General features: G+C 34.4%; 1 protein-coding gene across 2 annotated transcripts in view; it reads left to right on the top strand.

Moving 5' to 3' along the window:
• Positions 1-12,986, top strand: part of FAM126A (family with sequence similarity 126 member A) — an 88,780-nt gene extending 75,794 nt beyond the window's left edge. Inside the window, exons 11-12 of one of the 2 annotated variants that reach the window (XM_043462819.1) lie at positions 7,055-7,350; positions 8,147-8,282. In XM_043462819.1, coding sequence (XP_043318754.1) covers positions 7,055-7,323 — 269 coding nt within the window. In that variant the 3' untranslated portion in view covers positions 7,324-7,350; positions 8,147-8,282. Of the gene's footprint in view, positions 1-7,054; positions 7,351-8,146 lie in introns of both variants that reach the window. The other variant, XM_043462818.1, reaches the window with a different exon arrangement.
• Positions 12,987-13,280: the final 294 nt, after the last annotated feature.

Raw genomic sequence — 13,280 nt, 5'->3', positions numbered from 1 at the left:
CTTACTAAAGACATTTAGAAAAGAAATCATTTTGAGAAACTCCATTATTTTTAGATTCTAAAATGCTATTTGAGGAGCAAACTTTCCTTTCCTGATATAGATGATAAAACATTTGGACCAAAAATAAGCATTTCCTTCTGACCAAACAGCATTGCATGAATTTTAACTGACATTTTTTATATTGGCCTTTTATTCATGGAAGACAAAATAACATATTAGGAAATATTAGATGACACAAGGAAAAAGGACATATTAACCAGAGAACTGAAATACAATTGACATATGTGAAATTAGACTTAAAGAGAAAGATAGTAGTCTTAGAATCCTGGCCAACTTTAGATGAAAACAAAAATTCTTAATTTATTTCTAGATAAAATAAAGTAAAATAATTTTCTATACAGAGAAGCAGAGTATTTAAAATTATTGGTTTTATGAGACAGAAACGGTTGTTTGTAAATAAATGATTATGTTCTATATTTTTTTACTAAGGAGGCCTTATATAATTCTTCTCGTAGTTGAAGAACTTATTTTTTATTTTGTTATTTATTATTGAGCTCTACCTCTTCCCCCCACCTTTTAAGTAGCATTTGTTACACAATGTACATGGAGGAAGAAATTAGCTTTTATGGGTAGTTTTTAGTAGATATTCCTTATCTGTTTTTGGCCTGTCTGGTTATGAGGAACTTTAATCATGAAGGATTCACCTGATCCAGCAGCAGTATTGCATTTCTCACAAGAGATTTTTTTTTTTAATACTTGAGACTTAGTAAAGATTACAGAAGAAGTTACTGAGAGTGATTGAATCACCTCACTGAGAGTGATTTAAAAACCTCAATAAGGAGAATTATAAAAACAAGTTAAAGACTTGACTGTTCTTTACTTAAGGAATTGGGTAGTATTTCCTAACCAGTGTGTCCATAAATAAGTTGTTGTGGTTGAGACTGTGTTTTTCTGTGTAACCCAGGCTGCTCTTCTCTTACCTGGAAGTTCTGGCTTCAGGACTAGGATGACTAAACCTCAGTCTTCATTCATGCCCTTGCTCCGAGTGCAGCGCCGTCTCACCTGCCAGGACCTCACTCTGTGGTTCTCTGTCAGTGCTCCTTTCTTCTAATCTGCCTTGCAAATTGCTGGCCCAGGCTCTGGGTTTTTACATTGCTGTTTTTTCTAAACCAGGACACACTTTGGGCATAATATTTTGTGTAAAATGTGACTTCTTTGATAAAGATTACTAATAGAGTACCCAAGTAATTTATCTCTATACTTGTCAATGGCTATCTATTGCAGTCAGAACAAAGTTTAAGCTCTAACATTACGGCATAGGTGGCCCTAGTGACGCCTTATCTACCACTGTGACCGCACTTGAAGACCACTCTCACCTTTCCTTCTAACCTTTCAACCTTCTAAGACATTTCTACCTTGGGGGCTTTGTAGTAGCAATTGGGGACGTTTGAGCTGAGCTTTGAAGATTTTAAAAAGAGTCAGCTTAAACTCTCTTCCTCCAGATTGTTGTGTGCGTGCTAAGTCTCTTCGGTTGTATCTGACTCTGCCACCCTATGGACTATAGCCCGCCAGGCTCCTCTGTCCTTGCGATTCTCCAGGCAAATTGAATGCTGGAATGGGTTGCCATGCCCTCCTTCAGGGAATCCTCCCGATCCAGGGATCGAACCTGCATCTCTTACGTCTCCTGTGTTGGCAGACAGGTTTTTTACTGCTAGCACCAAGATTATTGTGTAGCCAGTGCTTTTTATCATTCAGATCTCAGCTCAAATATCCCTTCCTCAAAAAGGTCTTCCCAGACTATCCATCTGAAGTAGACGTTCTTCTTTACTACCCTGCTTACTCTTTTCCATTATTCTTGTCTTCACTGTATTTTCCACTATCTAAAATTCTCTTGTTTGCTTAATTCCCATTTGTAAGGTCAGTGTCTCTGTCTGGTTGGCCATTGTATCCCCAAAGTCTAAAACAGTGTCTGGTACAAAATAGGGGCTCAGTAAATAGTTGAGTGCATGAATGAGTGAATAAATGATAAATTTATACTGTAGACTGAGCAGTTTCTTTTTTCCTTGAAGAACAGTGCAATAACATAATAGTAAACTGGGTAGAGGAACATTCACTTATAATCCTGGTACTCAAAAAATTAACATTTTGCAGTTTTTTTCCCATATGTATTTTTCATAGTTATACTCTATTTAAATTATTTTTTATGTTTTGCTTTTGTTCAGTTAGGCTTGTCAAATATTTTCCCAAGTTCTCCTAGTGAGTCCATTTTTTAATGGCTACATAATATTACATTGAGCTGATATTCCATCATTTACTTAACTGTTTCCTTAATATGCTAAATAATTTGTTTCTAACTTTTTGCTATTATAGATAACACTGCAATGAATAGCTTAATGAATATAGAAAACATTTGTCTTCCATTGAATAGAATACATTTTAAACTTTAAACTGACATGATAGTATGAAATTGCTCAGGTATTTTATGACTTTTAAAATATATCTTATAACAGAATGTGTATAACGTTCTTCTGGGGTCTACTCTAAAATACTTGTCTTTATTGATGTTAATAATTGTATGATACAGATATTTGAGGTACAGATTTTGATTGATTTTGCAAATAAATTTGCAAGTGCCTTAGGGCATAACCAGATTCTTTTTTTTTTTTTCCAGATTCCTTTAGACTTGCAAATCAATCTGAGTATAGATTTGTGTAAATTCTGTGAATAATAAATAGTTCATTTGTTTAAATTATCACTTTCAGTAAAAAGGGCAACTGTGAAAAAAAATAAAAGCTAAAGTCAAATGAAGAGTTTCATGAGCAACAGAATGGAATAGATATTTGAGATTCTAAAACTATATATGAGAGATATCACAACTTTTCATAATCAGCTTTAATGATATTTGCAATTTGTTTTACCTTTTTTTTCCTCTCAAAGCCAGAAGACATTTTGTAGGGAGAAACAATGCCCTTAACTCTCCTCATTTCTGTATATGGAGAGAAGGTGACCTATTTATAGAGGTTATACAAATAAAATATTCTCTGAGAAGTTTTTCTTTGGATGTTTTTTGAACTTTTCGAATTATTTGAAGTCAAATGTAAGTATTGTTTTTTATAGGTATAGAACAATCATGATACATTTTACATAAAATTTTGAATCTGGGCTTTTAAGCAGATTCTGTTTTCTTATGCATTTGTATTCCCTTAAAACATCTCTTTTATCGTCTTTTTCAAAAAAGAGTAATTCTTAACTATGTTATCCTCTGGGTAGACTTAAAACTATAGACTTAAAAATAACTCTTTCTGATGTGAACAATCATTTTACTAAACCTACATTTAGAGGCAGATACAGCACTTTTCCAAAACAAAGAGCCTGTGTTTTTCTTTGCCATCTAAAAATTCTTTTAAGCTGTGTGTTATTTTTTTGTTTTATCAAGTCAAGTAACACATTCTCAGCTTACGTTTCTCATGTCTTTTCTGTGTTCTTTCAACTTTATTTAGGGCTTCCCTAGTGGCTCAGTGGTAAAGAATCTGCCTGCAGTGTAGGAGATGTGGGTGTGGATTCGATCCCTGGGTTAGGAAGATCCCCTGGAGAAGGAAATGGCAACCCACTCCAGCTGGTTTCTTGCCTGGAGATCCCATGGACAGAGGAGCTTGGCGGGCTACAGTCCATGAGGTCGCAAGAGTCAGACACGACTTAGTGACTAAACCACCACCACCACACCTTTATTCTAATAATAATTTCATCGCATAACTGGAGACTCGTTCAACTTATCAAACAAATATTATTGGGCACTTACTTAATGCAAGGTACTTTCCTAGGAATGAGGTATACAGCAGTGACCAAACAAGAATCCCTGACCTCTTGGAGCTTACATCTGGTAGATACGGTAAATAAATAATTGTAGGTTGGAAAGTGATGAAGCGCTGAGAAGGAAAAGAAACAAAGTAGGAAAGACAGTATATGAAACATGGGTAATATTGAAGCTTGATGGGATGATCAGGGGAGATTTCATTGAGAAGGAAAGTTTTGAAAAAAGACCTGAAGGAAGTAAGAAGGTGAACTATGTAGCTATGTGGGGAAGAGCGTTCCAGGCCTAGGGAATAAAAAAAACCAGTAAGTAGTTGTGTGTAGGAGGGGTGGGTCACAATTATATAGGGAAGAAGTTGGAGAAATAAGAGAAAGATCATGTAACAGATGTTTGGTTTTTTTCTAATTATCTATCTTTATCCTGTAATTTTCCTGAGAAATATACTTCTTTTATTTCCAGGTTTTCTTTCTGTGAATTTAATAAACAGTTTAGAAATTTTGTGGTTTTTACCATTTTTGAGTGATAATATACATAAATTGGGGTTTCCCAGGTGACACTAGTGGTAAAGAATCCGCCAAACAGTGCAGGAGATGCAAGAGACATGGGTTTCGATCCCTGGGTCAGGGAGATCTCCTGGAGTAGGAAATTTTCCAGTATTCCTGTCTGGAAAATTCCATGGACAGAGAAGCCTGGCAGGCTACAGTCCATGAGGCTGCAGAGTTAGACATGGCTGTGTGACTAAGCACACATAAATTTATTAAAGATTTTTGCCTGTGGAAGAACATATCTCATTTACCACTTGCCATTTAATTAGATGATTTTTAAAAATTAGTATTACTGTTTCTTGGGCTGTAGATCTTTACCATTTCCCCAGTAAATGTGATTAGTAATCCAACTGCCTAGTGCTATTTTATATAATATTCTTGTCATTTCTAGTTTTTCTTGCAAAATTCTAAATTTTCACCGTTGCAGCAGCATTTTCATTGATATATTTTAAAAAATTAACCCAATTTAAAATATAAATTAACCTTGAAGATTTTAACTTATTTAGGTTTTCTTAGAGATTTATTTGATCTTGCTGTGTATTCAAAGTAAATTGTTTGCTTTCTATGAAATGACCAGGAATCTAGGCACATAAGATTTTTTTTTAATTAAAAAATGTCTGTCAGAGAAGATTTAACTCAAATTGACTTTAATGAATTGAAGAGTTAGTATTTATGGTATGTTAGAATGGACATTTTGATGTCAACAAAAGATTCTACTATTTAGGTCCCCCAAACAGTAGTTGTTGTAACTGTTTCTGATCTTCAGTTTCCTTGTCTGTAAATGGGAATCAAATTGCCTGCTTCCAGGGGTACACCAACACATTGTTTTGAGAATATAATTGAATAATACATGTGAACGCTTTCAAGAAAACTATTAAGTGCCAATCAGTGTGGTAGCATTGTTTTCTATTCTGTTAGGCCACTTATGCTTATCTTTTAAAGTTTTGTTAAATTTTAGTAATCATTGGCTTTGTTAAAATTTGGATAACAAAGCAATTTATAATTATTTTGGACTAATGATCCTGTCAATAGATCTTTTGTGAAACTGCTTCTACAACGAAAACGGACAAGTCTTGGTTTCACCCAAGTGACCAAGTGCCATGCTGATTTTACTCTCAGTTGCAGTGGCCTCTGGCATTTACTTCGGTTAGATTTTACTTGCCCTCGCTTTGAAGACAGCTATTAGCAATGGGGAATGGGCTTGTTTAGGAGTTCTGTTAGGGAAGCTGAAGCAGCAGTGTATTAAACACTAATACCTCACCAATATCCTTTGGCCAGTCTAGGAAAGGATTTCATTTAGGGTATATGCAGTCAAAAGTTCATGAAGCACTAGGTAATTGGAAAATTAATATGCCAACATATTGACCTACCAGCCCAGGGCAACATGAAGCTTTGAAGACCTTTGGAGGTGCATGTTGCTGCTCGGTAATGGAGTACGAAGGGCATCCATCTTTCAGAATTTGCCACACATTGGTCATGTGGGAAATTTATAAAATCCTAATGCCCAGGTCATAGCTCTTACTATTTAAGTCAGAATGTTGAGGGTGAGAGCCAGGCATCAGTAGTTCTTCAAGATGCTCAGCAAAGTGGGGACCCGTGGGAATATGTGGCCCTGGCCTCCATTCTTCTACCTATTATTGTTTCACATGCTGTAGCTCCATTCAGTAGAGCTTGATGTTCTATCATGAAAAATATTTGAAAGTATTGGGTAACATCACTCACTCAGATTTGTGTTCTACATTTTTAAAGACTGCATACTGTTTTACATAGTCTTATGTTGTTTTGAACTTTAACTTTCGTTACCAGCCCATGGTAGATATATTCATGTTATTTTTTTCCATCTGTTACAAATATTTCCCTGACAACTTTAAATGAACCATGGCTTTGTGATTTGAGACACAAAACAATGTCTACAAGTTTTAACTATTTAGGAGTTTCATTGTTTTAATTACAAATTACCATTTTCAGAATAAGGGACCAACAAGCCACTTTGATTTTCCAAATCCATTTTTATTTATTTCCAGTTTAGTAATGAATTGTTACAAGTGAGCCTAAATTTATGGAATTAGTATGTCTGAGGGAATAGACTGTTTAATTATATCACAGCTGCATTAATATTTACTAATATACAAGATGATTGGTGTGTGAAACAAAAACCATACCTATAGTACTAACCGTGATATAAGTGAATAACCATTTTTCCAACGTCATGGTTCATTAAGGCAGACTTAGTGTAATCTAATTAAAAATAATTATGCAAGAAGAATTCCTAAATGGCTTGGGTTCCTCATGTTGACAGGAAGGAACTAGTTTTGGCTGTAAATCCTTGAAAACTTGCCTAAGGCTTGACATAAGTTCAAGTGGTCACAGTATTACCTTAAAAATAGTAAAAATTCTATTTTAAGTTATAAAAGAATTTGTTTCACAGTCCATGTCAAATATGTGTATGAAAAAATACAGAACATAAAATGATGCTCTGAGTTTTTTCATTGTCATTTGAAATTAAAGAACATGACCCCGTTTCTCCAGTACTGTCAGAGTATTGTAAATTATGGGAATTCCATCAGGGCATATATTTGGCTTAATACCTAACATTCAGTCGTCCAGTTTTTGTTGTGGATCGTTTGCTTTTCTTGTTTTGCATTTTTGTTTTGTTTTGTTTTCAGCCATCATTTTGTCTTATCATCTTCAATTCTAGAGCAACCTGACAACAGTAATGATACTACTGAATTGGGCATCCTTGTCATTCCTGAGATTAGTGTCACAAATGTGGCCGGAGAGAGAACCGGGAATGGGGAAAAAGGCAGAACACTAGGAGAGATTGATGCCCAGCATATACAGGGTGTACAGGAAACAGCCACAGATCCTAGAACTGAGAGCAAAGGCTTGCCAGAGATCAGGAGGCAAAAATCTGTAAGAAAAATGATGGAGGATGGAATAAACTCACCTGGCAGAGTGCAGTTTTAGCAGAGCACTTTATAGCTGCACTCCAAGGTATCTCATGGCAAAGGGTCACTGCTGCATGTTTTAAGCAACTGTTGCACAGCCACAAAAATTTTGCATGTCATCTAATCAAAATGCATGAATTGTGTGCTACAGTTTCTCAATGACTTAATGCTCTTTGGAATGGTCATATCTACTGTCTCTGAGTAAATTGTTAGGAAAATGAGGCAGAAAATGGTTTCCAGAATAATTTACTGCTTATGTTTTGAGATCTAAAATTACTTTTTTATCCTTGTATTTTTGCCATCTTTGATATGGAAGATAATATATAAAGAATTTTAACAAGTTTGTGGTTATGATATTTATGGTCTATATATTTTTCTTTTAGTAAGAAAATCTAGAATGTGGAGTGCAACCTTAAAAAAAAATCTTTAAAATACTTTAATAATATTTTTTTTTAAGTTCCTTGGTATGATCTTTGACTTTACACTGCTTTGCTACTAGGGGAGAGTTTACCCCCTAGTTTTACTGTGTGGTATTTTTCTACTTGTCTCTGATCTCTTGCATGAAAAGTAAGAAAACTTTTCTAAAAACACAGTGGGGTGTGGGGCATGCTTTTTTATTTAATTTACTCTAAATTATTCTAATTTTAATGATAAACTATTGTTGACATTTTATACAATGTTTTGATTTATCCTTTGATTTTGGTCAGTAATCTGTTGCTTTACATATTATGCTAAAATTGTTCTAAAATTTATTAAAGTATATTTGATTTGGTACTAATCATGAAAAAAAGAATTACTTAAAATGTTTAATGTTAATTAATCCTTGTTATTTCTTTGTTTAGGAGATACAGAATTAACAGGTCAAGAAGAACTGATGGATATATCCGAAGTTGACGAGGGATTTTATTCCAGGGCTGCCTCTAGTACCAGCCAGTCGGGTTTATCAAACATTAGTCAAAATTGTAGTAACAAGACAAGTACAGGAAAGACTCAGAGACGGTCAGGAGGAAACAAAACTGGAGGAAAAGAGAAAGAAACTACAGGGGAGTCTTGCAAAGATCACTTTGTTCGGAAACAAACGCAGAGAGCCCAAAGTGAGAATCTCGAGCTTCTCTCCTTGAAGAGACTTACACTGACAACCAGCCAGTCTCTGCCTAAACCTTGTAGTCATGGTTTGGCTAAGACTGCCACCAGTGTTTTCAGTAAATCCTTTGAACAAGTCAGTGGGGTCTCGGCCCTGCATAACCCGTCATCTGCTGTCGGCTGTGGGGCTGGGACAGATGCCAATAGGTTTTCTGCTTGTAGTCTCCAAGAAGAAAAGCTGATATACACTTCTGAAAGGACTGAACTTCCAGTGAAGCATCAAGCAGGTCAGCAGAGACCTCCTAGTATTAGCATTACTTTGTCCACAGATTAGTTTGTAAGGGTTTCCTCACGTAAGCAGTTAATCTGGAAATACAACTTGGCTTCTTCATGCAAGTTCCCAGGGTCATCGTTCATCCCTGCTCCTAATGGGAGCCCTGATGTCTTAAATTCTGATGGCTACCTTGACTTTATGAAGGGAATAATGTCTAGGTTGTAGTAAGTTGAAATATGGTTTTGCTATTTCTTGGGTTATATTTTTTCCCCTTGGCTTGAGTCTTTTTTTTTTTTATCTTGTTTCTGTTGCCCTAAGATTGACATTGTGATAGTACATTTTGACAGGTTGTGTGATCAGATTGGTTACATCTCCTGTAAGGTTGTGAATCTTTTTCTTTAATAACTCCTATTTTGGTAGCTATATATGTTTGGCCTTCAATGTAAAGGGAATCTGTGTATGGAAACCGTCTTTTCAAGGATGAGTCTAGGTACAACTCCAGGAATTCTACAGCCGGCTGTTTAGCAAGCCACTCTGAAAAACAGGCATGTGAGAAAACAAAAATGACACGTATGAAAAGTGCCTGATAAAAATGTTTGTAGCCAGATCGTCTTGAAGATTAGTAGAACAGTTTACATAAAGCACTGGAAAATGCCTCATAACTCAGTACCCTAAAATATTATATGATTCCACGGAATGGGAAGAGGGGTTGCCGTCGTTTATTTGGAACATTTTATATCAAAAGTCAGGTTGCAAGTAGATGTGTTGTTTTGAAGTGTTTGATCTGGATTTAGCAGGTGAAAATCCTTTTCAGTTCCTAAGATGTAATAGGCCATAAAGCTGGCTTACCCTGCTGTTGGACTTCGGAAATACTGCTTAGTTTGGATTCCCATAATTCAGAGCACACATCATTGAAGACTTCACTGTAAATTTTGTACCTCAGCTCTAAAGATACCAGTGTTCACCGTGTTGAATGGTTTGTCTACAAATGAAGGAAATTAGGTAAATTTTTCATCTATTAAATATCATTGAAAGAAAATAAAAATAGTGAAATATGGACAAAAGACATTTATATATTAACTAATTTAGGTTATTTATGTTTGTGTTCTTAAATTTAAATTTTTAAATATAAAAAGTATTGAATGTGTTTCTTGTTTTGTGAACAGGCCTATTTTAAATGTTCTTGTTAAGATATGAAGAATAATCAGTGGAGTTGCCCCCAGCCAAAAAAAATAAAAATAGAAAGCTAATTTAACAGAAGCTGAACAAACGTGCATGTAGCTATAGAGGATCATGTGACTTACAAATGGATGTGAAAATTTGGTATCTGCTAGTGGTGGTAATTTCAGCTATGGTGAGGTTCCTTTTAAAGCAAGTGCTTAGTAATAATCTAGGGTAAGAGAGAAAAAAGCAGGGTTGAGAATGACAGAGTAAGTTGACTGGGGAGGAAGGCCTGGGGAGCTGTTCCCTTTTCAGTGGTTAGTACACAGTGTTTTCCTTATTCAGAGTCCTTAGCTGTGGCCACACAGAGAAAATGCTAGTTTTCATCTTGTACCTGTTTATGCAGAGCTCAAATATGTGAAAAAGTTGTATGTCTTGAGGACTGCTAAAGAATTTACATTATGAATGCAGTTTTGACTGTAACTACTTTGGCTGTTGTTTTAAATCTAATTTTTCAAAAATCATTAACTAGTTTTCATTGAGTAATCCTGAATAAAATATGGTTTTTAACATAAGTGAACTTGATATTTTTAGTTCCACTGGTAGAAATGAAATAAGATCTATTGGCATACATTATAGCTTAAAAAAAAAAAAGGCAAGTCAACTGGACAGTGAAAGTTGACAAAGTATTAATGTACTAAGAATCCTGTGTTCAATTTAAATCCTGTGTACAATCACTGTGAATTTCCTATTGTCTTTTTGTAATTCTTTAACAAAGAATTTTTCCTAGGCATAGCTGCTAACAATCTTAATAGTCTTTAAGAGTCTTAAGAACTAATTTAAAAGATTGGCATTGGAAGCAAGTTAAGGTGCTTAGGAAATGTTGTAGATGGTTTTTGGGAAACATTAGTTTGAGGACACATTAGCCAGCATACAAAAGAGATCAGGTTTTAATGTTCAGCTGTTGTGATGGAACCTCATTTTGGTATTATTCTAGATCATTGTGGTCTGAGGAGCAGTAAGGAGCATTGGCATCACCTGGCAGAATTTCAGAGCCACCTTAGATCTACTGAATCATAACCTGTCTTTTAATAAGATCTCAAATGATTATTATGCACATTAAAGTTTAAGACAGTATCAAAGTGCAAACAAATCACTTAGCTAATATTTAGAATTCTCAGTGCTCTCACAACCCTAGATCAAATATGTTGGATACTATAATCCTCACTGTTTTTAACAGCTAATTAATTTTTTACAGTGTCAACTCACTTATGTCCCCTAATTCTAAATCTTTAATGAATCTCATTTGTTTTTACAGTAAAAATGGTTAATATTTTGTATTTTTTTTATAACTAAAAATGGAATCAGAGCTCTACAGTTTTAAGTATGAAAGGGGTACCACCCTTTTATACAGTGCACAGCAAATCTGCATGTGTTTATTCTTTTAAAAACCCTGAAGGATTACCCAAAGGAATGGTTCTGAATTTTTGCTCCAAGTAATTTGCACCAGTTGATTTTCTGGAACGTGGAATTATGTGGAGTTGTGTTAACAAGAAAATTCTTTTGTAGTATCTTTGATGCTATTTCAAATAAGGATTATACATTTGAAAATTTTTATAGCAATTATAAATACTGGGTAATGCTAACTTATTGTAACAATTGTGATTGTCTCTACTATTCTTGTCCCACTTATTTTTCCAAATTTGAAAGTTGGGGTGGCTTTTGTAGGTCATTTTCTTCTGAAGATGCTGATGTGACCATTTGGTCACAGACCTCTATATATTCAGAGTAATATCTTTTATCGCAAGAAGGATTCAGCACAAAACTGGGGCCTTGTACCCCATAGCTCAGAGGATCTGAGTAGACCCTGTAGTCCCATTCCACATTTTAAACCTCTGAAAGATTCTTGGAATTACCCAACCTCTCACTCTTCAAATACCCAACTACCTAGGATATTCTAGTGAAGCTGGATGCCAGATTTTGCCTTTTGGAATCCAAGTGGAGAGAGAAACAAAGACTTAAAGGGAGTGTCCTAGGGCAGGTGAGCACCCTGGAATCCCTTGTTATACCACCATGGAGCTTTTAAAGGCAACTCTGTAGATTTGAAGAGTAGAAATTCTCGGTCCTTAAATGATTTCAGTGGTTTTGAAAAAGCAATATTTCATTGTTCTCTTCAATTATGAAGTAACTGCTTAGCAAAAATTATTCATTTAAAGACAAAAGAGTTGAAATAAAGGGAAATAAAAATTTTAAACCAAAATAGATAAAAATGATCCCATTTTCAGGGGATTTTGCCTGTTTGGAAGAATAAAATTAAAGTGTTGAAACCTTTACATTTAAATTATAAAGAAAAATACACTCAGACTTAATTTTCAGCAAATATTTAAAATAAGGCTATTTAACATTTGAGTCTATAGGCACTGTAAGTCTACACTTTATTAAAGGGAAGCACATCAAGAAAATATGTATGTTAAATAATGTAACTGAAAAAAATTTTTTTGAAAAGCCATTTAAAAAGAATAATTTGATGAGTACTTAAGCATTGTAGATAAAAATTAGTGTATTAATAGTGTCTTCCCAATCTTTGGATGAAAAAATTAACTCTCTAGTCCTTTGATTAGCATGAATTTATACTTTTAGATTAATTGCCTAGTAAAATTATATATAATGCTTTGAGTTATTCACATTTATATTTAATATTGATAAATTCTTCATCAGAGAATATAAGTATGTTGTCTTCTGTATTTTGTAACTTGTGCATATCTTAAGAGACTAGCAGTGAACATTTTAGAAGATGCTTTTGTATTTTTTAATAGTAGAGTTCTAGAGTATTAATGTCTTGATATAAAGTTTCTACTAGTAAACCCAAGATCTTGTTTCACATACTGTTGTGTACCTCTAATCTTTACTTCTAATTACGTAGTGATACTAATCTTTTCATAGTAAGTATATTTGTTTCTAATTGTATTCCTAGAGTTTACATTCCTAAAGAATAAATTATGACTTTGGATATTTTTATGTGCTCCCTACCTTTTTAAGGTTATGGAAATAAACTGGAGTTTAGTTTTTTGACGTTTTGTATATTTGTGTAATTGTTCTCCATATATAATACTTTTTACAACAGTGCTGCCTCTTGTTTTATTGAAATAAAAACAGAAAAAATATTTTTTCCAGATCACTTTACTCATTAAAAAACCATCATAAAATTTTGCAAAAGTCATGATGTGGAGGAAGAAATTAAAGAAGGAAAACTTAGGTGAGTTGAGTCATTGAGAGCTTTTGGGAGTAAGCCATAGGACAATGACATTTCATTCTTGGCTTTATGTTTTACATGGCCTATGGATAAGATGTGTGACAAATTCATTAGTATTCATCAAAAAGAAGATGAGCTCCATGAGTCATGCACCACTGACATTTGTCATACCAAGAGTACAGGCAACTTTAGATAACAATGCTTT

The sequence above is a fragment of the Cervus canadensis genome, chromosome 3 (genome assembly GCF_019320065.1).
Source record: "Cervus canadensis isolate Bull #8, Minnesota chromosome 3, ASM1932006v1, whole genome shotgun sequence".
Classification (NCBI taxonomy): Eukaryota; Metazoa; Chordata; class Mammalia; order Artiodactyla; family Cervidae; genus Cervus; species Cervus canadensis.
The sequence above is the reverse complement of the archived record's forward strand: the minus strand, read 5'-3'. Positions and strand labels throughout refer to the sequence as shown.